Source organism: Pituophis catenifer, unplaced genomic scaffold (assembly GCF_029215685.1).
Source record: "Pituophis catenifer annectens isolate HBS135680 unplaced genomic scaffold, rPitCat1.0.hap2 SCAF_1, whole genome shotgun sequence".
NCBI lineage: Eukaryota > Metazoa > Chordata > Lepidosauria > Squamata > Colubridae > Pituophis > Pituophis catenifer.
The window spans coordinates 352474832-352501552 of record NW_027256881.1 but is presented as its reverse complement, the minus strand read 5'-3'; the positions used below and the strand labels follow the sequence as shown (position 1 = coordinate 352501552).

The 26721-nt window shown below is 39.7% G+C and overlaps 2 protein-coding genes across 2 annotated transcripts; both read right to left on the bottom strand.

Annotated features, from left to right (window-relative positions):
* Positions 1 to 3637: 3637 nt before the first annotated feature.
* LOC139313359 (vomeronasal type-2 receptor 26-like) lies at positions 3638 to 6894 on the bottom strand. The gene is made up of 4 exons (XM_070938940.1): positions 6229 to 6894; positions 5906 to 6124; positions 5296 to 5425; positions 3638 to 4542 (listed from the first exon to the last, which is right to left on the bottom strand). The coding sequence occupies exons 1-4, from the start codon at positions 6892 to 6894 to the stop codon at positions 3638 to 3640; spliced, it is 1920 nt and encodes a 639-aa protein (XP_070795041.1).
* Positions 6894 to 25840, bottom strand: LOC139313352 (vomeronasal type-2 receptor 26-like). The gene is made up of 8 exons (XM_070938927.1): positions 25808 to 25840; positions 22415 to 22654; positions 18480 to 19340; positions 16719 to 16937; positions 16416 to 16542; positions 15057 to 15948; positions 8343 to 8634; positions 6894 to 6980 (listed from the first exon to the last, which is right to left on the bottom strand). Exons 1-8 carry the CDS (start codon positions 25838 to 25840, stop codon positions 6894 to 6896), a joined length of 2751 nt encoding a protein of 916 aa, XP_070795028.1.
* Positions 25841 to 26721: the final 881 nt, after the last annotated feature.

Below are 26721 nucleotides of genomic sequence, written 5' to 3'. Positions count from 1 at the left end.
TGGAAGAAACCTACTTTACCATTTATTATGCATGAAGATAATAAAGCGGCCATTGAAATTTCTAGATCCGATGCAATTGGACAAAGGTCCAGGCATATTGATATAAAATTTAAGCACGTGAGACAACTATCTCAAGACGGATTCATCAAAGCAATACATTGTGATACTTCTGAACAATTAGCTGACATATTAACAAAACCCTTACCTTCTAAACAACACAAATATTTAACTTCTAAATTATATGTATTATATTGTCCTGAATCTGAATGTAACTGGTGTTGTATAACGAACCGGCATTTAGAGGGGGATTTGTCAGATGTAAATGCCTTATTCTCTAATGTGTAAATAATGTATATATGGAACATCAGGGGTTAACTTATTACTTGAGCTTTAATGTATTCATATTTTACCACTCCCATTCCTGGCTCCGCCCCTTGTATATAAAAGGAGCCATCCTCCCCATTTTCCTTGCTTCTATCTTGAATATTCAGCGAATATAGAATGCCTATTATGAATAAAGAGAATTATATTTAAACCTATAATTTCTATTATCTTTATTGAGTCTGATCCTGAAAATATTGCAACAATCTCAGAGTTTGCCACAAAGAAGAGGGAGTCAAACTAGTCTTCAAAGCACCTGAGGGTAGAACAAGAAGCAATGGTTGGAAATTAATCAAGGAGAGAAGCAATTTAGAACTAAGGAGGAATTTCCTGGCAGTTAGAACAATTAATCAGTAGAACAACTTGCCTGCAGAAGCTGTGAATGCTCCAACAGTGGGAATTTTTAAGAAGATGTTGGATAACCATTTGTCTGAAGTGGTGTAGGGTTTCCTGCCTAAGCAGGGGGGTAGACTAGAAGACCTCCAAGGTCCCTTCCAACTCTGTTATTCTATTCTATTCTATTCTATTCTATTCTATTCTATTCTATTCTATTCTATTCTATTCTATTCTATTCTATTCTATTCTATTCTATTCTATTCCATTCCATTCCATTCCATTCCATTCCATACTTACAACAATTCATAATTTCATACTTTCCCTCTAGATTCTTGTGGAAGTATACAGTTAGTCCCAGCAGTTGTTTCTGTTCAATGGGGAGGAGGAAAAAGTTTGGCTTTATTATTCCTAATGTGCAAGATCCATACCACCCCTTGGGTAGATATCCATAGGCATACTTTCCACATATTCAAAATACATACCTTCCGGAGCTACCCAGTCCAGGGTGTCACTTTCGGGATTCTTTAAAAAAATCCACCTCTTGGTACCTAGCCCCTGCTAGATTGGCAAAAATGTACACAAATTGTAATCCGATATGTTAGAAATGCAGACAATCACTGGGAACCTTTTATCATCTTTGGTGGCTCTGCCCAAAAATTAAAAAATTCTGGATGGAAATTAGAACCTGGATAACAGAAATAACGGAAGAAGAGATTGGTCTAAAACCTGAAATTTTTTTATTAGGCATACTTAAAAAAAGCAGTAGAAAAGAAATAAAATACATCACATTACATATAATTACGGCAGCTAGGTTAACCCTAGCCCAATCCTGGAAATTAGAACAGTTGCCAATAGAACAACAAATAATTCAAAAAGATATTTATATGTGCAGAAATGGATAGATTAACTTTAAAATTAAACGATAAGGAAGACTCACAGTATTTCCAAATATGGGACAGATGGTATGAATGGATTAATCGATGGAAAAAAAACTAAAGTCAAATACAGTAAGAAATTAAAGGTAACAAATATACACCGTCATTAAGAAATTAAGGTTAATGTGTATATATATATATATATATATATATATATATATATATATATATATATATATTCACATGTTTAAATATTATAGATAGATAATCCTGTTTGTTAGTTTTAGTATATATGCAATTTAGAATTGTATTTTCTTTTTTAGAGTTAAGAACGTTTTGTACAATTTTTTATCTTTTTATATTGAATAAAGTTTGTTTTTAAAATAAAAAAAAAAAATCCACCTCGGTTATTTTGCTTAATGCCTCCTCCTTTGAGGTTCCACTTCCTCCCCACCAACTGCCATTGTTCCATACAGTCAAGCAAATCACGTCTCCTACTACCTAACTAGGTGGCTCAGTGGCTAAAGATGCTGAGCCTGTCAATCGGAAAGGTCGGCAGTTCGGCGGTTCGAATCCCTAGTACGGGTCTCCTGCATGAGCAGGGGATTGGACTAGATGACCTTCCAGGTCCCTTCCAACTCTGTTACTGTTACTGCCACCCTTCTATTCTCCCTCTTTCTTTCATAACATACTTTCCCTACCAAATTCGTTGTCAGGGCCCATGTCCCTTCCTTTCCTTTTGTGAATTTTAGAGTTTTATTTTTCCACATATCAACTGCTATACTGTGACTAAATTCATCATTGAGACTAGGGGGTTATTTTTCCACCTTTTAAAGGAGGACTTGGTTCACCCCTTCCTCAAGAAACATGCTGGACCCCACCATACTGGACAATTGTCATCCAGTATCCAATCTCCCCTTTTGGGGGAACATTCTGGAGAAGGTGGCCATGCAGCAGTTATAGTGGATGCAATAGACTGCCTAGACCCTTCCTCAGTCAGGATTCAGGTCTGAGTATTGGGGGGGGGGGGGAAACGGCATCGGTTGCACTTTTAGATGCTGCTTTGCATGAGTGAGATTGGGGTGCTGCATTCATCCTGGCTCTACTTGACCCCTCAGTGGCCTTCAGTATCAGAATTGATGGTAGATTCCTGTTTTGGTACCAGGGAATGGGACTGGCAGCCCTGTAATGAGCTGGCCTTTTCCTTTCTACAAGCACATACCAGTCAGTGTTGAATTGGGAGTGAGAAGTCCTTGACCCCAAAACTCTGCTGGTCTACTGAAAAAAAAAATTAATAAGGAACTGAGCACCACCTCAGGAATCTGTCAGGCCTGGAAGTCATCCTTTTCATTTGGCCTTCAGGCCTGCCACATTTACTACTGTGGGAAACTGGGAGGGGGGGTTGTATGGAGCAAGGATAATTATATAGTCATAATAACATTCCTTTCTCAGAGAGTCAAGGACACATGGATGGCTGGAACTGGGAGGCATCTCCAGTTGGGACGGTGCTTTGATTGGACCATGGGATGGACATGTGGGTGCTGGGCAGGGACCTGAACTTTCCTTTGGGTGAGGAAAACCTGGAAACTTTCAGATTCGGGTTTTCCCAGATGTGCCAATATGACATCTCTAATAAAATGGAACTTTAAGGAAACTCAAGCCTTGGAGTTTTCATTCATTGGGGGTGTTACTTGGAACCCTGACAGGATCTATAGAAACAAAAGGGCTTAAAACACTGAGAATGAAACCAAACAGATACATTTTTAATGACTCTTTTAATTAAAATAAATAAATATAAACTCGAAATTATTATCCACATCATTGATATCAAAGTTTATTTCCAAGTTGGTCATATGGGGTCTCACTGGGAACAACTGAAATTAATGAAACATTAAAGGGGGAGGAAGTGACTGTTGCCTTACTTTGTCCTTAATCATATTGCTTAATTTACAAATATTTAACGGAAAAGCACCTCTCCCATTTCACTATTTTTAAGAAATCAGATTCACAAAAATGCACCAAAAAGTTCCCAGACCCTGTATAAATCAGAGATTCTTGTGTCTCATTATATTCTCTCTGCAATTGAGATCAGGACTCAGTAGGATAATATAGCATTTGGGGAAAAAGATACAAGCCAAGAGACCAGCCCCAGAGGCCAAGATGGAGAAGATCTCCACGGCCACCATGAACTTCCCTTTGGTGCTCAGGTAGGTAGGGAGGAAGGAGATCCAAACACTGCAAAAGATCAGCATGCTGAAAGTAATGAACTTGGCTTCATTAAAACTGTCGGGCAATTTCCTAGCCAGAAAGGCCACTGTGAAACTGACAAGGGCCAGGAAACCCAGATAGGCTAGGACAGCGTAAAACATTAAAGTAGAACCTTCATTACATTCCAAGATGGTCTCTCCTACTAGTGAGTGGAAGTCTAAATTGGGAAATGGGGGAGAGGTTACTAGCCAGATGGCACAAAGAATTGCTTGGATCAGGGGACAGGCTAAGACAATGGAGTTGGTCAGTGGTTTTCCTAAAAGTTTCCTTGTCTTGTTTCCAGGTTTGGTAGCCATGAAAGCCAGAACCACCATGACAGTTTTTGCCAAGACCGAGGAAACTGCAAGGGAAAAGAGAATGGCAAAGGCAGATTGTTGTAAGAGGCAGGTGATCTTCCCTGGTTGACCAATGAAGAGGAAGGAGCAGAGGAAGCAGAGCAGGAGGGAGACCAGGAGGATGTAGGTGAGATCTCGGTTGTTGGCCTTGACAATTGGTGTGTCATGATGTTTAAGGAAAATTGCCAGAACTGCCAATGTGGTCATGAAGAGAGAAAGAGTGAGAGAAGTTAAAGCATATCCCAGGGTGTCTTGATAGGAAAGGAAGTGGATCTTCTTGGCAATGCAGTGATCCTTCTCCTTGTTGGGATATTGGTCTTCTGGGCAGGGGTTACAGCTTGCAGCATCTGAAAGCAAAAGTCAATTTGCATTTCATGGTCTATCAAAAAGGGTAAATCAACCTTCAATATGGTCATCTCCTACAGGCGCTTTCTCCAACAGGGCCCCAGAGATACGTACAATACCAGACCTCCGGACTTTTCGTCGGGCCCTGAAAACTTATTTATTTCACCTAGCCGGGCTGGCTTGATCCCACTGTTTTTGGTTAAATTAATTGATTTTAATTGGGTTGTTTTAAATTGCGGCCAAAAATATTTAATCATTTTTAAACTGTTTTTAAATTTTGTATATTCTGTTTTATTCTGGCTGTTCACCGCCCTGAGTCCTGCTGGAGAAGGGCGGTATACAAATTGAAACAAACAAACAAACAAACAAACAAACAAACAAACAAACAAACAAATAAATACCAATCTCCTGGGAGATTGATAGTGCTTATAGAAGAAGCATACCCTAAATAATGAAAATTAAAGCTTGACGCTCACACTCTTCACGAAACATTTGGTAGCTGGTTTTTCTGGATGTAGCCAGATATAAGATTTGGAATATAAAGTCTAATATGGAACACATGAATTCTTCCCTGAAACTACCTTGCATTAACCTGTTGAGGAATAGAAAAGGTTATTGGTGGACAGGACAGTTTAGATCCATCCACTCAGAGGTTGAATATTTTGAGAAATGTCAATGTACCAAAAATGTTCATATTTGCTTCTACTGAATGGCTTCCTTGATCCTGGAAGAGATACATTTAAAACAGGCTCTACCTGTCTGATTAGAAATGGTTCCTTCTGGACAAGGGGCACATTGGTAGCAGCAAACTTGCTCGCCCTCTGGAACTCTTCTCCTCTCTCCTGCCTGGCACCTCTTCATGCCACACCTGGCAAAGGGCACCTTCTAAAAGGGAAAAGAGAAACACTGTAGATGGCCCAATTATTTCTGTTTGTATCTTCAGAATGTCTTCAAAAGAAATGGTGAAGTAGGGTCTATCAGAAACCAGGAAAAACTACAGTGGGGTTAAGGCCAGTGCCACTCCTACATTATCCAGGGTTGCTGGCATTTGGAATAGGGCCTTGGCATGCAAAAGAAGCCTTGTGAATTGAGCTATACCTTTTCTAAAACAAACAATCACGAAGATCCAACTGAACAGGAATGGTCCACAGAAACCAATGTTGGCTGTTCTAAGCGCATCTTGGATTTCAAGCAGAATTTCTTCCTAATCTCAATGCTTTTTGAGCTGTCACTAATCAAAACAGGTTCTTTGTCAAATGGTTGATGAGGTTTTGATTCAGTAAGTTGTTCTCCAGTAAGGAGGATGTGTTGAATCCCTAGAGGGCAACGAGTCTTTTGCTGAAGTTAGTTTACCTTCCAGCTCACCTTTTTTGCCCAGACAATTGCATTGGAGTTAATAGTGAAATCCTGGCCTTGAGGAGCCCCTGGATCTATTTGTCCAACTTTCACAGGAAGAAAAGATCGATTGGTGAGGAAAACCCAGTTGAGAAGATCATAACGACTAGATCCCAGTCCATTTTCTGAGAAAGAGACTTCATCTCCTGCACTATTGTTGAAGTGGACATTCCTCAAGTAGGAAAGAAGCTGAATGAAAAAAGACATCAATAAATTGGACTAACTGGCTGAAAGCCACAAATGAGACATCATGGCTTATATTCATTCTGGGGTAACATCATCATAGAAATTACCTGCCATGACTGGAAATTTGAGATCCTCTTTTCAAGTCTTAAGATGGCTAGTCGCCCTCTAGATCCATTCATTGCATGTAATGCATGTGCCACGGCATAAATGGCATTGTAGATATTGTAGCTTTCACCCGTCATGCTTATTTCAGAGAAGTAAGCTGGCAGATTCCGTATATTCTCCTTTCCTGTACATGGTTTGGAGGCATCTTGGAACCTCTTTGGAGGCATCTTGCCTGGTTTGTAGATCTTGCAGTGAAAGACCTGTTCCCACCATGGAGGGAGAAAGACATCCCCTCGTGGGTTCAAAGGGTCTAAAGACATGAGAAAATGGCTGAATTCTGAGACTTCCCTGGTGTGGTCCCTGAAATGGAAAGCCCCGTGGAAGGGCTTTACAAATTGCAATATATATTCAGACCTTACTGCAATAAGTTTCCAGGTGGATGTAAAGATCCAAACTTTTCGAAAAGGTGCTTTTCTCCATGTTTCATAAATATGCATCACCGCCTGCACGTTTCCAATAGTATTGGAGTCTCCAAACAAAATAATTACTTCACCTTTTGACCAAGTATTGAAAATATGGTTTAATTTCGCCGCTGGAGTATTATAAAAATCAATTTTCATTATTTCAGTGAAGGCCAAGCAGATCTCCTTCTCCTTCAGCATTGGCATCAGAGATGAGATGAAACGTTCTCCATTGTCATTTTCAGGAGCCACCAGCCCAACCCAGTTCCACTGGAAATACAGCAGCAGCTGGACTAAACCCACATACTGAGGAGATTCCTTGGGATTAATCCGGAAGAAGGAAGGATAAACTCTTCTGTTTCCCTGAGAGAACTCAAAGCCAACACCGAGCTGGAGAAAGTGAGAATCTTCTTTAAAAGAGATAGTAAAGTTGTTTATGACCTTTAGGAGGTCCCCATTGTGTGGTTTCTTACCCACCAGAAAGATTTACTCATTATGAGTAGCCAGCTTCATCTTCCTCCCTTCTTACGAAGAGTCACCAGTTACAAATTTAATTTAATTTAATTTAATTTAATTTAATTTAATTTAATTTAATTTAATTTAATTTAATTTAATTTAATTTAATTTAATTATTTAATTTAATTTAATTTAATTTAATTTAATTTAATTTAATTTAATTTAATTTAATTTAATTTAATTTAATTTAATTATCATATTTCTATGCCGCCCAACTCCCAAGGAAGTATTTTACCTGGTTGTGATAGATCAAAGTTAAAGAAAAAAGCCACTAACCTGAATACACAGAATAAACTGCACTGAAAGGTGTAGAAAGATGATAAACTTTTATAGAAGTCAGGAAATAATTCCTCTTTTAGTATTATATCAATATTTTCTCGCAGAGAGAAGTTCCCTGAAGATGGGCTACAGCAGGAATCCAAAATCTTGGAAGACAAAACTTCTGATCCCAGTGATTAGATCTTTTAACATTATCCTGGGATATGTATATTTGCCTTCATTCATGAGTTATATCACTATCTCTTTGTGGTTATATAAATATGCATTTTGACATGTAAAATATAAAAATCAATTGAATTATATCATGGATTACCTAAGTCATAGTAGCCTCCCACCGGCCAGTACGCTCACATAGAGAGGGGCTCCTCAGGGTGCCGTCGGCCAAACAGTGTCGACTGGCGGCCCCCAGGGGGAGAGCCTTCTCTGTGGGGGCACCTGCCATCTGGAATGAACTCCCCCCGGAGATACGGAGGATCCCGGATTTGCGCACCTTCCGCCGTGCCCTCAAGACCCTGCTATTTCAACAGGCTGGCCTGGCCTAACTTTCCCTTTTAATTGTAAATTTTTAAATTTGTTTTTAAAACATTAGGGTGTTTTAACCTGGTTCGGGCCAAATTGTTTAATTGGTTTTATATTGTCTTTTAAATTTTGTAGTTCATGTGTTTTATCTTTTTGGCTGTTCACTGCCCTGAGTAGGGTGGTATATAAATCCAAAAATAAAATAAAAATAAATAATAAATAAAATAGACCTCTGCTTTGTTTCTCCCCCTCCCCCGCAAACATCTTTGCTTTCATCTTTGACCTCAGTTGTAGTTGTGTTATTTGTCTACTGCATGGTGTATCTAATGGAACCTCCTTACCTGTAGGACCTTGAAGAGGCTGAAGATGGAGGCCATCAGCCTTGAGGATTTGGGGTTGAGACCTCCAATGACAGAAAGCAGAATGTCCCGCCTGTCACATTTATAACCTGGAACCATTTGGCCTCGTGTGGAGACCAAGGAGAGGCTGAATAAAGTATTATTCCTCTCAGTCTGGTGATTTTCATAGATGTGGAAGCCAAGGGTGATGTTGGGGAGGAGAACCAGATCCTTGTTGACTTTTTTAACTGCAAACATCAAGGCCAGGAACTGCTGGTAGTTCTTGGGGATGGGCCTATAGTGAGAAAATCATTGAGGCTCATTTCAGAACAACTTCTGTGGTGAAGTTTGCCTGTCCCATGTTTTATGGGATTTTTTTTTTAATGGAAAACCCATGATGAAACTTGCATGTTTTTGCTAGAAAGAAGAAAAATCTGTCTGTCCATACCACAGACCTTTTTATACCCATTATTTATTGTCCATCCCCTTCAACACTTTGCTCCAGTGACTAAAATTCTCCCCAGTTGCTCTTCTACAACCCACATCAATTTGATTCTGTCTTGGAGCAGCTTCTTCAGGTCTGGTGACAGTTGCTGAACAGAGGACTTCAGCTGGAGTCACAACACAGAATTCCTGAAGGCCATTATTCATGAGCACTGGTGATTCCGAAACTGATTATTATTACTTTTTTAATCTGCCACTCTGGAAAAGGATCGAGCCTTTATTTGAGTTTTCCACCATGACTTTCTGACCAAATTAATATGATAAGTCAACTTCTTCCCTAAGCCAGCACAGTTTCTGTTCTGTTGTCCCTCTTCACTTTTTAGATTTATCATCTTCCTGACTTCTGAAAAGATTGAGAATTGTATCCTTTTTTTTTTTATCAGAACAAGTTGTATTAGCTCAAAATCTTTATTCTTTTCGTTTAGCACATTTGGAAAATTGTATAGCAGATCAGCAAAGAAGAATTATGCTTTTGGAGACACACATTAACAGAGGTGAAAGAACCCCCAATTTGTGTCTCATTTGATAAGGAGAGTATCAAAGAAGTACAAAGTGCAATATAACTATTTGGATTCTGCAAGATTACATTCATATACATTACCACTTGTGGGAACTACCTGTGAAATTTTTTTTAAAAAAATGCAACTTGAGTCTACAGCAGGAATAGTATCTAGGAATACCACTGGGGCAAGGAAAACACAATTTTTACACAGACTACTTAGTCAACTGAGAACAATTTATTAATAGGGAATCAGATTTACTGCAAGGAAAAAGACATTGGACAGAGCAGAAAGCCTACAAAAACAATGCATGGAGTATCCATGTTGTCTTGTGGTTGCCACTATATTAAAATAAGTCACATTTTTTATATTAAAGCTAAGGTGTAGATCTGCTTATACTTTCCCAAGTAAATTGTCAGCTGATGACCACAGTCCCAATATCATCTCTTCCCAGAAGCAGAAACCTGTTTCCAGAGGAGACTCCGTTATTAGGGATGGAATTCACAAGAGAATTGTATCCTATTTTTTTAAAAAAATGTGTTGACCAAAACAGGAAAAACAATGACCTACCATCAGAAGACAAGGTGATTAGAAAAATTATGGAGTGTGTGGAAATGGATAAGCTCACAAAGAAGATACAAGAAAAAGATGAAACAGAATATTACTTAGTCTGGGAGAAATGGTACAAGTGATTGAAGGAGAAAGGGAGGGGGGAAAGGGGGGGACAAAAGAAAACTAAACAGTGGTTAAATTAGGTGGAGGAATATGGAAACAAATGGGAAGATATAAAAATTGTGGAAAGGAAATTAGGTACCTGTTTATGTTAAATGTAAATAAAATATTTAGATTAAGAGAATATATTATAACGGTATATATATATATATATGAGATACTAGAAATATATGTATAAAAGATATATTAAGATAAGCAAGAGAAAATGTATAAATATGGATTACTGATGCGAAGATGTTGAAAAGAAGAAGATGTAAATATCTGGTTTTTTTTTTAAAAAAAACCTGTTTAATAAAAATTATTGAGAAAAAAATGTGTGGACCAGATTCACATCTCATGAACAAAGTGTAACTATTTTATGAGCTTTGCTTTTTATTGTGAAAAGCACAAACATAGAGTAGGATATTGCTGAGATGGGGAGGGAGGCACATTGGGGAACATGACAAGGAAGTTGGAGTCTGCTGGTAGAACTTGTGTTGCCATATTTTGGGTTGAGTTTGCAACAGCAAGTCCCAGGTTTCATTGAGTTTTTAAAATAAACATTCCTTGATTAAGCTTCTATGGTTTTGGTGAGAAAGGAGAAAAGCTCTCTCTCCGTATCATGGACCATTTTATACAATTCTATCACCCTCCCTTCTTCACTTTGCTTTAGTGATCGTAATTGAGTTTCTCTTGGAGCAGCTTCTTCAGGTCTGGTAACTATTGCTGACCCCAAGACTCCAGTGGGTGGGTTACAGCACAGATTTACTGAACTCCATTACTCATGAGAAATGCTGATTCCAACACTGAGGGATTTTGGCAGTTCCTCACATTGGAAAAGGACTGAGTTTTCGGGTTTCTTTCGCCATGATTTTACATCCAAATTAATACTAGAATAGAATAATAGAGTTGGAAGGGACCTTGGAGGTCTTTTAGTCCAACCCCCTGCTTAGGCAGGAAACCCGATACCACATCAGACAAAGGGTTATCCAATCTCTTCTTAAAAATTCCCAGTGTTGGAGCATTGACAACTTCTGGAGGCAAGTTGTTCCACTGATTAATTGTTTTAACTGTCAGGAAATTTCTCCTTAGTTCTAAGTTGCTTCTCTCCTTGATTCATTTTTTTTTAATTTTTTTTTTAAATTTGATTTATATGCCGCCCTTCTCCGGAGACTCAGGGCGGCTTACAGTGCGTTAAGCAATAGCCTTCATCCTTTTGTATATTTATACAAAGTCAGCTTATTGCCCCCACAAACTGGGTCCTCAATTTACCTACCTTAGAAAGGATGGAAGGCTGAGTCAACCTTGAGCCTTGGCGAGATTCGAACCCTGCAGTAATTGCAGGCAGCTGGTCTTAATAAGCTTAATAACAGGGTGCCTTAAACCCCTGTACCACCAAGGCTCCTTTCCACCCATTGCTTCTTGTCCTACCCTGTTATAAGTCAACTTCTTCACTAGGCAGCTGAGTCTCTAAGGTGCTGCCCCTCCCCACTTTTATATGCATAATCATCCTGATGAAAACTTTTGGAAATAATTGAGAATTCCAGCCCATTTCTTGCGCTTTATATGGAGAAAAGGACAAAGATCTGAACATCACTAGAGCAAGCGGTTTTTTTTAAAAAAAGAAGCCCTGAATACAAAATAAAGAAAACAATCATATAAATATTTCCCCTCCAGGTGAAACTTACAATATTTTATCAGTCAGCACTAATGGGTAATTGTGAAAATCTGGGACAATGGAGTTCACAAGAACTGCCAGGGGAAAATTTGCACCAATAATCAGATCACCAGGTCTGTAAAATTCCCATGGATTCTGCAAGTTTAAGCTTTTTTGCCATGCACACATGCTTTGAATCTTCTTAGCAGCAATTGGGGGAAGGAGCCAGAAGAGCAGCAGCAGCAGGAGAGGCAGCCCAGACATTCTTCTCCCCTTCCCTGCTAGATCAGAAATCAAGGTTTGTGCAGAAGCTGAATTGCAGGCAGCCCCTTAAATCTCACCAGATTTACATAGTTGAGACTAACTTGCCAGCTGGATGTCCTCAGGGCACATTTATCTGATGTCTCTTTGCATTAAAACATTTGTATTGTATTGCTTTATTTCCTCCTATCTTCCTTATTCTGAAACTAGACTATGTGCTCTATTTTATTTTAATGATAAGGTCACAATATTAACCAATCAATAAACTACAATTAAACCAATCATGCTTTCTCTTACCTGTCTTTGTGCTTTGACATGTAGGCCAGCTGAGTCTCACCAAACCCTGGAGTTAGCTCTTTGGTGGACAAGGCAAAGTCCCCCACCACTAAAGACAAATTCCTTGTGTGTCCAATCACACTTGGCCAATAAAGAATACTAATTTTCTAATCTAATCTTCACTGGGAGAACCAATATTTTTGAAACCAGGGTTAACCTTGGAAGATTTGTGTGGGTTGAAATCCACAGGGAATACCTTAAGAATTAGTTCTTCTGAAAATTGCAGGGGAAAGCAGTTCTCCTACCCACTCAGCAACAGATGTTGTTTGAACATCAGATGGAGAAAAACAGGTTTGTGTCCCTTGTTGCTAATCCACAGAACCGATGGAGTTTACAGTTAAACTGAAGTTGAGATTTTGAGCTACCTGAAAGTGGACACCTGCACACAAGATGGAGTTTGGCCTGCGCCATAGTATGTTCAGGCAGAATGGGTGCTGGTGGGGCATTGTCGCAGTCAGCTGTACCCTAGGAAGTGTGAGCAATCATGCCAATGTGGAATAACCGGTTTAGTTATACCCACAAGACAGGAGATTGATTGATTGATCAAATTTATATGACCACCCCATGCAAAGTCATTCTGGGCAGCATACAACAAAGCAGTAAAAGCTGCAACTAAGGAAGACAAGCAGTGTTTAAAACCTTTATATAATAGTTATTAAAAAGAATTAGTTATTATACGAGCAGAACTAAAAGCAGAAAAGAGAATAATAGACGGAGGGATCTTAATAATAACAGAGTAAGCTCATGAGTTCACCTGCCTCCTGGGGTCCCTTTACTTACAGATAGTAAGTAAAGTAAGCCCTGCTGATAGTTATTCATTGCCTTCTCACCACATGAATAGACTACTGTAATGACCCCTATGTGGGGCTGCCCTGAACAGCATTTGAAAGTTTCAACTGGTGCAAAATGGGGCAGTTGCAGGCAATTCTATGTGCTCTTAGAGCATGGCAGGTTACACAAGTGCTCCATGAAGTGTCTATGGAGATTCTCAGTCATCCAGGTCATGGTTGTCCCTTTTTGGAGGAGGCAACTGGACTTTTAGGCTTTTCTTTGAACATGTTTCACTTCTCAACCTGAGAAGTTTCTTCAGCTCTGACTCCATTCTGAACCATCCAGTCAGAGCTGAGGAAGCTTCTTGGATGAGAAGCGAAACATCTTCAAATAAAAACCAGAAAGTCCAGAAGATACTTTTGTATCTTGGATATTTTTTTTTAAGATTTAAGGGGGGGGGGAGGGAGAGAGAGAAATTTCCGACAGAAAAGAAAACACTGGGAGTCAAAAAACCTGGGTAGCCATGGGTGGGGGTCATGTGACTAGATGGGAGTGAGTGACGTTGAGTTGGCTATGCCCACCCAGATTTTGTGCCTCCCGGTGTTTTCTTTTCTTTTTTGATGTTATTTGTACATTAACATATCATTATTTTTACTTGCTGTAAGTCACTGAGCTATTGGGAACAATTTTCTTTTTTTCCATATCTTCTGATAAAAACAAATATTTTTGTTCAGTAAAAGCCCTATTTTATTGATGACTTGGAGCTTGTATAATTCATTGTCGGCCTTAAAGAGCTCTAGAAAAAAATGAGTGAAAAGCCTAAGTCTAGACTGTTTTTGTGTGCATGTGTGTGCCTGAGTGAATTAAGGTTTTTCTGGGAGCAAAATCTTGATTTTCTGATGAACATAGTGCAGTAATCCAATTTTTAGTTTGAATGTAATTTATTAAATTTCATGTATATAGACACTATAAAAACCCAATGTATTTTCTCACATACCACATTAGAAAAATGATTTTTTTTTTCAATTGCTTATTTGCAGAACCAAATTGTTTAATTGTACTTGTTTTGGCATAACTTCATCATATGAGGTTCTTGAGTGCTTTTAGTGTTAGGGAAAGGAGGAAGAAAATCAAATTGGTCCAGCTTTCAAGGAAGGGTGGAATATCTTAACTGGTCCTCTGTGCACCAAATTATGCTGAAAGAATGTCCGTGATTAGAAGCTTCACATCACAATTTGTTTGACCTTAATCTGAATGTTTCTAGTTGAGTATTGGCTTATGAATAGGAACAATCATATCTTACACCTGACTGTGCTAGTTTTCAGTACATATCAGCTCAGTTTATTACGATCTGTAATAATATAAAAAGAATTGAAAGATGAAATGATTCAGCTGATAGAAAATTCATAGGAAGATTTTTCTCAACTAAAATTGAGTTGGTTTCAAGGATTTAATGGCAATCAAAATCTAGTTCAATATTTAAATAGAATTTTTAGATTATTTGCCTTTGAGGTCATTTTTATTTTAAAGGTTCTGTCTTAAGCTATTTGGAATTTGTTAATGGGAGGATCATTTAGATTTAAGGGAACGTGTAGAAAATGTCATTTTTGTTCATTTCATTATTTTCAGTTGCAGGAAACTGTAACTCACCCACAACACACACATGCCAGTGGTACACAGTACCTCTTGTATATAGGTTATTGCAAATATTATTCTGAAAATGCTTAACTTCAGAATTACATTTTTAAAAGTAAATAATTGTTTTAAATCTATTTTGTAAAGATATAAAAAACAATAGAATTTCTGGAGTACAGATTGAACTATTTGCACTAACACATGTGATGTGCATGATTTAATAAAATAACTTTACTCTCCCTATGAAAAAAAAAAAATGTGGCTCTTTGAGTGTTTAAGGTTGCAGACCCCTGTCCATATTAACCTGCACAGATGTGACTATATGTTTTCTTGCTTTCCTACTTAATCTTCCTCATGAGGTGATTTCTTTTGTTCAGATCTGGCCTCAGCACTATAACGTAGCATTTGGGGAGAAAGATACAACTCAGCAGACCAGCCGCAGAGGCCAAGATGGAGAAGATCTCCACGGCCACCATGGACCTCCCTTTGGTGCTCAGATAGCTGGGGAGAAAGGAGACCCAGACACTGCAAAAGACCAGCATGCTAAAAGTAATGAACTTGGCTTCGTTAAAACTGTCCGGTAGCTTCCTGGCCAGAAAAGCCACTAGGAAGCTGATGAGACTCAGGAAACCCATGTAGCTCAGAACAGCATAAAACATGGTGGTTGAACCTTCATTGCATTCCAACACGATTTCTCCCTTCACAGAATGAAAGTCCAAATTAGTAAATGGGGGGGAGATTGCCAGCCAGGAGGCACAAAGAGCTGTTTGCACGAGGGGACAGGCCAGGACTAAGATCATTTGCTTCCCCAAGAGTTTTCTTGCCCTGTTTCCTGGCTTAGTAGCCATGAAGGCCAGAACTACAGTCAGAGTTTTTGCCAAGACAGATGAAATGGCAGTGGAGAAGACGATGCCGAAAGTGGTTTGTCGGAGGAGACAGGTGAGGTTCCTTGGCTGCCCGATGAAGAGGAAGGAGCAGAGGAAGCAGAGCAGGAGGGAGACCAGGAGAAGGTAGGTGAGGTTGCGGTTGTTGGCCTTCACGATGGGTGTGTTGCAGTGTTTGATGAAGGCTACCAACACGAGGATTGTGATCAAAGAGAAGAGAAGACCTAGGGAAACTAAAACGAAGCCAAGTGTATCCTCATAGGAGAGAAAGTTCATAGTCTTGGGAATGCACAGGAAGTGATTCTTGTTTGGCTGTTGGTCTCCTGGGCAGGGGGTGCACTGAGCTGCATCTGTAAGAACAGGCACCAGCTGATATTAGACAGAGAACTAGGGATTATCCTTGAGGGGAAAAGTTTTCCCAATGAAAGAACTGAAATGCCCCATGCTCCCCATCTCTTTATTTCTGCTGCACACAACACTGAATGATCCAGTGGAATCATCAGGTAAAAACTTCTCAGGAGTAATTATATAATGAATTAATTGAATTGTTTTATTTTATTATTACATTTTGAAATTCCCATCTTCCATATCAAGGGACTCTAGGCAGCGTTCAATAAAATATTAAAACATATAAACAGCACATAACAGCTAAAACTTCTGCTAACAATTTAAGGGATCCATTCAAGTTAAAAGTTCTGAATGACTCTCATGTTGATTTGCTCAGTTGATTTGCCACCTCATATTGTCTCTCACTCCTCCCCAGGGAACCACACCAGATCTCCTCATTCCTGCTTGAGGGTCTCCTCAAGCAATTTACCTGTTTGATTAGAAATGGTCCCTTCTGGGCAAGGAATACATCCATAGCAACAAGAACGCTTCCCCTCTGCAACTTTCCTGGCTTGTCCTGGAAGGCAGCTCTTCACACATCGGGAGAAAGGCTTTTTCTGAAAGGAGAGTGAGATTAGCTTAGAGCTGGAGAGGTTAGAAATGTTCAGCTTGGCTTCGAAGTGTGCATAAATGCAGCCCCTCCTCTTCCTTCCCCTGAATAGAATTTGCATCATAACAACCTGGTCCTTCCTCTCAGCTTTCCTGAACCCTGGAAACAACATCTACTCCCCACCTGATTGGCCCACACAATGGCATTGGGATTGATGCTGAAACCTTCAGCTGAAGGAGCCTCCGGATTGGCCCATCCGACTTTCTGTTGAAGTGTAGTCATATTTGCAAAGACGACCCAGTTGAGGATATCAAATCCGGCATATTTCATCCCAGTTTCTGAAAATGAGACTTCCTCTCCAGCGGTGTTGTTGAAAAGGACCTTTCTCAAGAAGGCATGCATCTGGAATGGCAAAACAACCAAACAAACGAAGTCCATGAAAGTGAAGAGACTTTATATCAAAGTTACAACTAAGTTTTAGATTGAAGCAAAGTTCTATTTCTGGAGCTTCTAAATATTCAGTTTCAAGAACTGAAACTACAAATTATTCCCAAGGAAAACTAGGTGATTGGATCCTAATCTTAATCTTATTTCATTTCATTCTTTTATTTCTCCCTTTATCTCATATATTTTCAATATTTCTTTACTGTATTGAAACTCTTTAATTTAAACACAATCATTTTACTATTTCACAATTATTTCTTAATATCGATTGTTTTCTAAAGGTGGACCACATTATCATGTCATACTTCTTTATTAATCATTTTAACATTTTAATGATACATTTCTTCAAATTTACTTTTGACATAATCTTTTTTAAATAAAAATATCTTATTCCATTTCAATTTCATTTAGATTTCTGTTTCTTAACCGCTTCTAAATAAAACTCTTCTAAATAAGTCATTCTATATTTCACAATTTATATCATCATTTCCAATCATCTTCCCCTCTGAGTAAGTAATTTCAAATGATCATTTTGCATTACCAAAAACAATATATTTCTTCACATTTATTTTCACACCACCTTTTTTAAAATGAATCTATCTTCCATTTCAATTTCATTTAAATTTCCCCTTCTAAACAAATCATTTTATATTTCACAATTTATATCATCATTTCCAATCATCTTCCCTCTAAGTAAGTGATTTCAAATTATCATTTTGCATTACCTTAAGTTCATTTTTTTCCAATCCTAATATTAATACCATTCATTCAACCCCTTCTTTATATATCATTTTCTACTTCACAACCATTATTTTTCTACATTGTGATATCTAAAATAGAAATTTCAAGATTTGTGGAAGATTTAAATAAAGGAGAAAAATATTAGGGAAAAGACAAAACAGTGGAGATCACAGGCAAATGTTCATGAATTTTTAAACAGTGTAAAGCTGTCTCTTTGACCAGAAGGGAAGATCTGAAGATGAGAGTTACCTGCCAGGACTTCATAGAGAGGTGAAAGGTTGACTTCTTTCTGCTCCTCTTCAATGCCCACTTTGATTCCAAAGTATATGCAACATGTATACAATATATATATGTATACAACAATATATAAATATGTATCAAGATATGTAAGGTTCTAGGTATGTATTAGGATCCAAAGTTATAAATGGCTAGGAAACATTATTGAAAATCTGTTCAAGGTGAAGACTGAATGATTAATTGATTATACTGTGTGGATTGAACTATTGTAATACAACAATGGAAATTCAATAGAAAACTCAACTGGCATAATTAGGGGAAAACAGTTTAAGATTCTTTTTTTGCTCTTCCAGCTGTGATATCTAAAATAGAAATTTCAAGATTTGTGGAAGATTTAAATAAGGGAGGAAAATATTAGGGAAAAGACAAAACAGTGGAGATCACATGCAAAAGTGAATGAATCTTTAAACAATGTAAAGCTGTTTCCTTGACCAGAAGGGAAGATCTGATGATGAGAGTTACCTGCCAGGACTTCATAGAGAGGTGAAAGTCTGACTTCTTTCTGCCCCTCTTCAATGCCCACTTTGATTCCAAAGTATATGCAGCATGTAATGCGTGTGCCACAGAATAGGCAGCATTGTAGACGCTGTAGCTGAAACCGGTCATCTTTCCATCAAAGACGGAGGCCGGGAGGGTGTCCAGGTCCTCCTCCCCTGTGCAAACCCTTCGGCCATCAGGTGAGGACACACCTGCCTTCAAAACCTCACAGTCAAATACAATGTCCCACCATTCGGGGAGAAAGATGTCTCCATGGGGTTCATGTGGATTCAGAGCCCAGAGGTAATCTTTGAATCCTGGCACCAGTTTTGTGTGAACCGTGAAAGACAAAGCACCATGAAGGGATTTTAGTTTCCCCCAATTGTAGTGATAGCCAATAGCTGAAAATTCCCATTGGGTGGTCAGGATCCAGACCTTCCCACAAGAAGTGTGGTTCTCTTCTTCATAATAGGAGAGGGATATTAAAAGGCTTTGCAGAATACTTGAAACCCCAGAGATAATCACAATTTGAGCATCACTGTTCAAAATTGTCCAAAGCACATCTATTTGTTCGCTGTTCAATTCATTTAATATTGAGATTTGGGGCATGATTTGTTTTACAAAGTGTATGCAGATGTCATTCTGGGAGAGGGTGGCGTCAAAAATCCGGATGAAATCATCACTGCTCTCTGACTTCTGAACAACAATCCCAATCCAATTCCATCGGAAATACAGAAAGAGCCGGATGATGGCTGCATTCTGTAGGTGATACTGAGGATCGATCTGGTAGAAGGTGGGGAACCGGCTCTTATCCCTCAAAACAGGGTCAGAGAAGCGGTATCCTAGCTGAAGAGAGTATGTAGTTGGAAGAAAAAGAAATGAAACAAGGAAAATGGAACCTGTATTTTTTGTTATGAACCTCAGATCATCTAGACTAATAGGTTATCCTATTCTTGACCCAAATGCAGACAACTTTATACCTTCATAAGATGGTTTCTCCTGGTCACAGAATTGGCTCTGTGAGTTGTTGGCAGTAACCACATAAGGCACAACAATGATGAAAACTGCCTGGAATGCATTTGGGTCAAAGTAAAAAGGGGGAGAGGGAAATGGCATTGCCATAGGTCAGTGATGGTGAACACACATCTGGGCCACAATCCAGAGAGGAGTTTCCCAGGGCACACGCGTGTGTCCGAAAATGAACAACTGGTTTTTGGCACTTGTATGCATACTCACCAGCTAGTCTTCTGGTTTTCGGGCACAGATGTGGTCACGACGATCAGCTGGCCGGCACCCTTGCTCATGCAGGAAAATGGAAGACCAGTTATTCCAGTTTCCAGCACTGCCATATGCAAAAAGGCCAGCTAATCATCGTGTGCACATGATGCCAGAAACCTGGAAGAGGAACAGGTGATGCTACATGTGCCAGGTGACATGGCTCCATGTGCCACTTTGGGCATGCATGCCATAGGTTTGCCATAACAGCCATAGGTGTACACTATAGGCCACCCAACCGAACAGAGGAAATAGATGGACTTTTTGTTAGTCAGATAACTAAGGTACGTAAGAAGCACACCACAATAGTAATGGGATGTTAATTCCCTGACATCAACTGGGAGACAAACTCTGCACCAAGCAGAAGGTCAAGCAGGTTCCTCACAAACCTAGCAGACAACTTTGTTTCCCAAAAGGTAGAGAAGGGAACAAAAGGATCAGCATATTGGATTTAATTATCACTAACAGAGATAAAATGATAGAAGGTGTTGAAGCTACAGGAAACTTGGGGGGGGAGTGATCATGCAATATTGGAATTCAACATTATGCAAGCACAAGCAGTAGAACAAAGTCAAACTAGAGTCTTGGACTTTAAGAGAGCTAATTTTAACAAACTTAGAGAGAGTTTGGGAAGGATTCCATGGATGAGAATCCTCAAGTAGAAAACAACTCAAGAAGCTTGGGAAATTTTGAAAAATGAGATTATAAAAGCCCAGTCTAGCACAATACCAACGAAGAAGAAAAATAATAGGTCTCAAAAGAAAGCAGCATGGTTGCACAAAGAACTCTCTGACAAATTGAAAGACAAAAAGGGCAAGTATAAAAAGTGGAAAGAGGGGCACATAACTAAGGCAGAATATCAGCAAATAGCCCGAGCCTGCAAAGATGAAGTGAGGAAAGCTAAGGCTCACAACAAACAAAGGCTTGTGACAAAAGTAAAAAATAACCAAAAAAGCTTCTTCCAATATGTTAAAAACAAGAAAAAAGTCAAAGAAAAATTGGCCCATTGCTGGGAGAAAGTGGCAAGAAGGTGACAAGCAACAGGGAGAAAGCAGAACTACTTAACTCATTTTTTGCACCTGTCTTTACACAAAGGAAAAAATCAGTCCAACCTATCAAAAACAGCACCATAAAAAACAGATTAGGAACACAACTTAAAATATGGAAGAAAATGGTAAGTGAACACCTGTCTACCCTAGACAAGTTCAAATCATCAGGACTGGATGGATTACACCCCAAGGTTCTGAAGGAACTGGCAGACGAGATCTCAGAACCACTGAACTATATCTTTCAAAGATCCTGGAGCACCAGGCAGCTGCCAAAGAAATGGAAAGGAGCTGCTGTAGTTCCCACCTTCAAAATAGGAAGAAAAAGAAAATAGAACAAGGAACCAACAGACCCATCAGCCTGACCTCAATACCAGGTAAGATTCTGGAAAAGATAATCAAGCAACCAATCAGCAAACACCTAGAAGCAAACAAAGTAATAACCAAAAACCAACATGGCTTTGTCAAAAACAGATCATGCCCGACTTATTTTATTGCATTCTTTGACAAAGTGACAAAATTAGTGGACCAGAGGAATACTTTCGATATAATTTGCTTGGACCTCAGTAAGGCATTTGATAAAGTAGACCATAACCTACTACTTGATAAAATAGAAAAAAAAATGGGTTAGACAGCATCACCACCAGATGGATTCGTAACTGGTTGACCAACCACATGCAATGTGTAGTCCTCAATGGAACTGCATTTACACGGAGGGAAGTATGCAGTGGAGTACCCCAAGGCTCTGTTTTAGGCCCAGGACTCTTCAACATCTTCATCGATGACTTGGATGAGGGTATAAATGGTGAACTCATCATATTTGCAGATAACACCAAACTAGCAGGAATAGCCAAAACTCTGGAAGATAGGCTTAAGATACAGAAGTATTTTGACAGGCTTGAACATTGGGTGCTATCTGACAAAATGAAATTCAATGGTGAAAAAAGTATGTTTCTACATTTAGGCATGGCTTGGTGGGCGTGGTGTGGCTTCGTAGGCGTGGCAGGGGAAGGATACTGCAAAGTCTCCATTTTGAGAGAAAGAGAAAGAGACAGAGACAGAGAATGAAAGAGAGAGAGAGAGATAGAATGAAAGAGAGAATCAGAGAGAGAGTGGGAGAATCAGAATGAGAGAAAGAGAGAGAGTGGGGGAGAGAGAGAGAAAGACAGAAGGGGAAACAGAGAAAGAGAGAATAAGAGAGAAAGAGTGGGAGAGAGAATGAGTGGGAGAGAGAGGGGAGAGAAAGAGAGAAAGAGAAAGGAGGAGAGAGAGAGAAAGAGAGAAGGGGAGACAGAGAGAAAGAGAGAGGAGGGAGAGTGCCTGAAGGACCTGATACTATCACTGGGAGTCCCGGTGCTTCAGCAAGCAGTGTGCTGTATTCGTATTAGTGGTCCGCGGAATTTAAAATTATGAACTTGGTGGTCCCTGAGGTCCAAAAGGTTGGGGCCCCTGGACTATAAGACCTCCAAGGTCCCTTCCAACTCTGTTATTCTATTCTTTTCTTCTGGTCACAGAACTGGCTCTGCAAGTTGTTGGCCGTAACCACACAAGTCAGAATTTACAGCATTCCCCCTTTCATCATGTTGCATGTCCAGGTACCTGAGAAACCTTGAAATTGCCAAACACGGTTGCCATCTGGTATGAAGTTTTGGAGCGGAGGCCACCAAGGACAGAGAGAAGATTGTCCTCTGTGTCACACTTATAGTTAGGAAACACTTTTCCCCGGCTGGAGAGCAGAGATAGGCTGACATCTGGAGTCATGCTTGCATGATGGTTCTCTTCGTAGATGCGGAAGCCCAGAGTGATGTTGGGGAGAAGCTGTGAGTCTCTGTTGATCTCCTGAATGGCAAATGCCAAAGCCAGAATGTGTTGGTAGTTCTTGGGAACAGGTCTTTATCGCAAGTGTCAGAGGACAAGAATTAGACAGGAGCAGGAAGGAGGTGTTTATTTTGTTAACAAAGCATTATCAGGATTCTAGAACAGATCAATACAAATGAATTGATTTATGTTACTGGTGTCAGAAAACAGGGCTGCTGTCAATCAGTCGATCCTGTTCTTATTGTCAACAGTGTATGCCACATCCTCTTCTCCTCTCTCTGCGGTACATTTAAGTGAATTATAAGTTAGAGCATGAGTTCAATTCAAGTCAGTATTGACTTTTCCAAAATGAACTTTTCAGTCCAGTTAAAGAAATGGGGTTGATCCTCTTGATAAAACTACACATTTTATTATATCCAGTCACAGAAATATTAAAAGCTGACATCTTCTGTCCTATGTTCCCAAGCACTTTCCCCCAATCTGGCACCCTATCATGTTCTCGGAGTCCTTTTGAATTAGGTGGCTTTATAAATCCAATAAATTATATTAAATTGAATTAAATTAAATTGAATGGCTGATCAGGTTGACCTTTTCTGGTAAGAAATGATGATGCCAGTATATCTGAATGGCTCAAGTTAGAAAAAAACAGTTTTAGTGTCTCTGAAGGTGGAACTCTTTCTGTTGGGGTTTCCCCAAAGAAACTCACTCCTCTGACCTAGAAGTGCTAGGTTTAACAAGAGATTGGTGGGACCAAAGACAGACCCTCACTATGTGGAATGTAATGTAAGCATGAAGGATCCCGAAGGTGCTCTTTTCAGGAGGCAACTGGACTTCCTTCTTTTTTCTTTTGAAAATGTTTCGTTCTCATCCAAGAAGCCTCTTCGGCTCTGACATGATAGTGGGGAATGGAAGGATTTATACTCCTTGAAGACAGCTGGTTATTTAGAGGGTTGTTGGAGCACTTGGAAAGAATTGTAGACTCCAGGAACCAGGAGCACTGCTAAGGTGACCCTGAGGACACAGATAAACCCTCCAAGTGCTTCAACGACTCTCTAAAAGGATGCAGATGACCAGCTGTCTGCAAGGGGTATAAATCCTTCCATTCCCCACCATCCTGCCAGAGCTGAAGAAGCTTCTTGGATGAGAATCGAAACATCTTCAAAACAAAAAACAAAGAAAGTCCAGTTGTCTCCTGAAAAAAAGCAACTTTGAGAGCGCTCTGACCTGGATGACTGAGAATCTCATCCAAGAAGCTTCTTCTGGTCATTTGCATCCTTTTAGAGGGTCATTGAAGCACTTGAAGACTACAGGAACCAGGAACACTGCTCAGGTAACCCTGAGGACACAGATAAACCCTCCAAGTACTTCAATGACCCTCTAAAAGGATGCAGATGACCAGCTATCTGAAAGGACTATAAACCCTTCCATTCCCCAGTATCCTGTTACAGTTGAAGAAGCTTTTTGGATGAGAAATGAAATGTCTTAAAGAAAAAAAAAAAAACAAGGAAGTCCAGTTACCTCCTGAAAAAAGCACTTTTGGGACAACCCTGACCTGGATGACTGAGAATCTCTACAGACTTTTAAGCATGAAGGATGGTGTTCCAAATCATCAGACTAATGAGGTGGTAAGATGAATTCAATGCAGCAATAAGATAGAGGACCCTTCCATTATTTCTCCCCAAGTTCAGCCCAAATTGTCTTCTACATAATGTGCACCTTATCTACAGGAACATGGAGAAAAAGTTGACTCCCTATCCAGTGTGAGAAGCTAATCTTCACCACTGAAGAGTCAGAGGGCTTGAGAAGGGAGTAGAGGGAGACTGATTAATCAAAAGGAATCAATTTGTCCTAAATAGGAAGGCTCCACATCAACAGAGCCTGTAAATCACCAGAGTAAACCACCAGGTGGGATTTAAATCTGCCCCTTCTTTAAGTCTAACCTTTCCACATTGCCCCAAGAAAAAAGACAATCAAGAAACACTTACAGAGAAAGGCTATCCCAATCACCAGGTGACTCATGTGGGAGCTGTATAACTATATTAAGGGAGAGAGGCAGGTTTCCACCAATGGTAAGATCTCCAGGTTTGTAATAGTCTTTTTGTTCTGGGAAAGGTCTCCTCCAGAAGCAATTTGGCCTCAGGTCCATCTGGACAGTTGCAGGCAAGAGCCATAGCAATGCTAAGAGTGAAATCATTGGCCACAAAAAGAGATTTTTTCTCCTACAGGAAGTCAAAGGAGGGTCTTGCAGGAACTGTGATGCTCTGGTGACTTCAGAAGGTTCAAGTGGAGTTTTCAATCTTCACGTAAACATTCATCTAAGCTCCAACTGTAAAAGGACCCAGCTATAGTATTCGGAGCTTGGAGATAAACATGTTTTCACCATAATATCTTTAAGTTTAGGGTGGATTAATCTGTGGAAATCCACTGAGACGAAATTAGAATTACTCATGTTTGATGAATCCCAGGAGAGGGAAATGTCCACATTATCCCCATCACACTGGAGTAATTTTGTCATTTTGACAGGATGAAAACATATTTCTTAAACTACAGTTGTGCCTCTCAGTCTGTCAATTGGGCAACTGTGTTTGGACAGTGATGGAGCTTTAGAATTGGACAAGAATTTATCCCATCCCATTAATGTAGGACACACATGATGCAAATACTTTTAAATCTCTGAGATCTTTTTGGAATTGACTGTCTCTGCACCTACCACCAAACTCTTTCCAGATAAAGAAACTCCCTGGAACTTCCTGGAATAACTCACCATGGCTTTAATCTTACAGTTGCTTCCCTCACTGGCCAATGGAGATGTTTTTCAGCTATAAAGTATCTGGATGGTTTTTAATAATCACAAGCTTTCTTCTTTTTTTTACGACTTAGATGCATTCTGCCCAATCTCCCTGTCACTCAAGTGTGTCATTAATATTTTAAACAAGTATTTCAAGACCAATCACTCTGCCTGATGGAGGATTTCCTGAGGACATGATCCAGAGCTTCTCTCAGGTGCACCATTCTGCTCTACACCATTTTTCAATCCACATCCTTTGTGGTTTGAACCAGGATTGAACCTGGGTTACCTTTCTTTGAGTCAAAAGCATAATACCAAATCATCACCCTATGAGACAAATCCTGCATTTGCAGTGTCCCAGAGAGATGACAGATGCCCCATTGTACCTCCTCCTCATCATCATCATCATCATCATCCATGTGGTCTTGATGCCATCAAGCAGGGTATCCAGCTGGACCACCTAGCAAGGTTCAAGATTGGAGACCTGGCTGTGCTCTGGTTCCACTCAAGGACAGTTTCAGTCAGTGTTGCTTGAAGGTGAGAGGTCAGCCCAGGCGGTTCTGCTATGTTGAATTCTTCGGGGTCAGCTCTCTCTCCCTCTCTCTCTCTACCCCAAAGTATTTTTGTATATTCAGGAAACATCTAAGACTATCACACAACATTGTCTTCCTTCCTCTCTGCCCAAGATCAAACAAATATTTAACTATTCTATTAATTAACATCCCATCAATCCATCCCAATGATAATCTGAGAGCAGAAAAATATATCAGGAGAAGATCCCTTAATATCCACTTCACATGGCCTTGTTCATTAACGAAGCGTGTTTATCTAGTCATAATGAAGAGAACACTCTATGCAATTTCATGTTTTGCATTCAAAATATACAATGAGAAATACTTGAATGAAAAAATTAGTAGAGAATTCTGCAATGCCCCAAGACTCCATGTGCTGTCAACATATGCTGTCAAAATGAGTATGTGCTTGTTGTGTCTGGACATAGTTGTCAACCTGCGAAATGACTTCAACTGAAGCCATGCTTACTTCTGCTTGGTTTCTTGGTTGCCATTTGGGGGGGGGGGAACCTTAGGAATGTGGTGCCTCAGCTGGCTAGTCATAACATCTACCAGCCGGTGTGTGAACCATGGTCATGTCAATGGACATCTGTCAAAGCCGGGTGGGAACCTATGACTGGACTGGTTGGCCCTTGTGACCTGAGAGACCTAGGGGGTGGGGAAATAATTTAGAGCTAGTTTCACCTTTCTAAGTGCCAATATGATGTACTCATTAAAGGGTTTTTGAA

Excerpts from the sequence above, each read along its gene's own strand:
- LOC139313359 (XM_070938940.1), bottom strand. The coding sequence starts at position 6,894 with ATGCCAATGCTGAAGGAGAAGGAGATCTGCTTGGCCTTCACTGAAATA. Across the intron at positions 6,125-6,228 it reads CAAATTTCCAGTCATGGCAG|CTTCTTTCCTACTTGAGGAA; the intron begins GTAATTTCTATG and ends TTTTTCATTCAG. Across the intron at positions 5,426-5,905 it reads CAATTGTCTGGGCAAAAAAG|AAGGTGCCCTTTGCCAGGTG; the intron begins GTGAGCTGGAAG and ends TTTCCCTTTTAG.
- LOC139313352 (XM_070938927.1), bottom strand. The coding sequence starts at position 25,840 with ATGGATGATGATGATGATGATGATGAGGAGGAG. Across the intron at positions 16,938-18,479 it reads TCTCTATGAAGTCCTGGCAG|ATGCATGCCTTCTTGAGAAA; the intron begins GTAACTCTCATC and ends TTGCCATTCCAG. Across the intron at positions 6,981-8,342 it reads GCCTCTTCAAGGTCCTACAG|TCCAGCTGCTGCTGTATTTC; the intron begins GTAAGGAGGTTC and ends ATGTGGGTTTAG.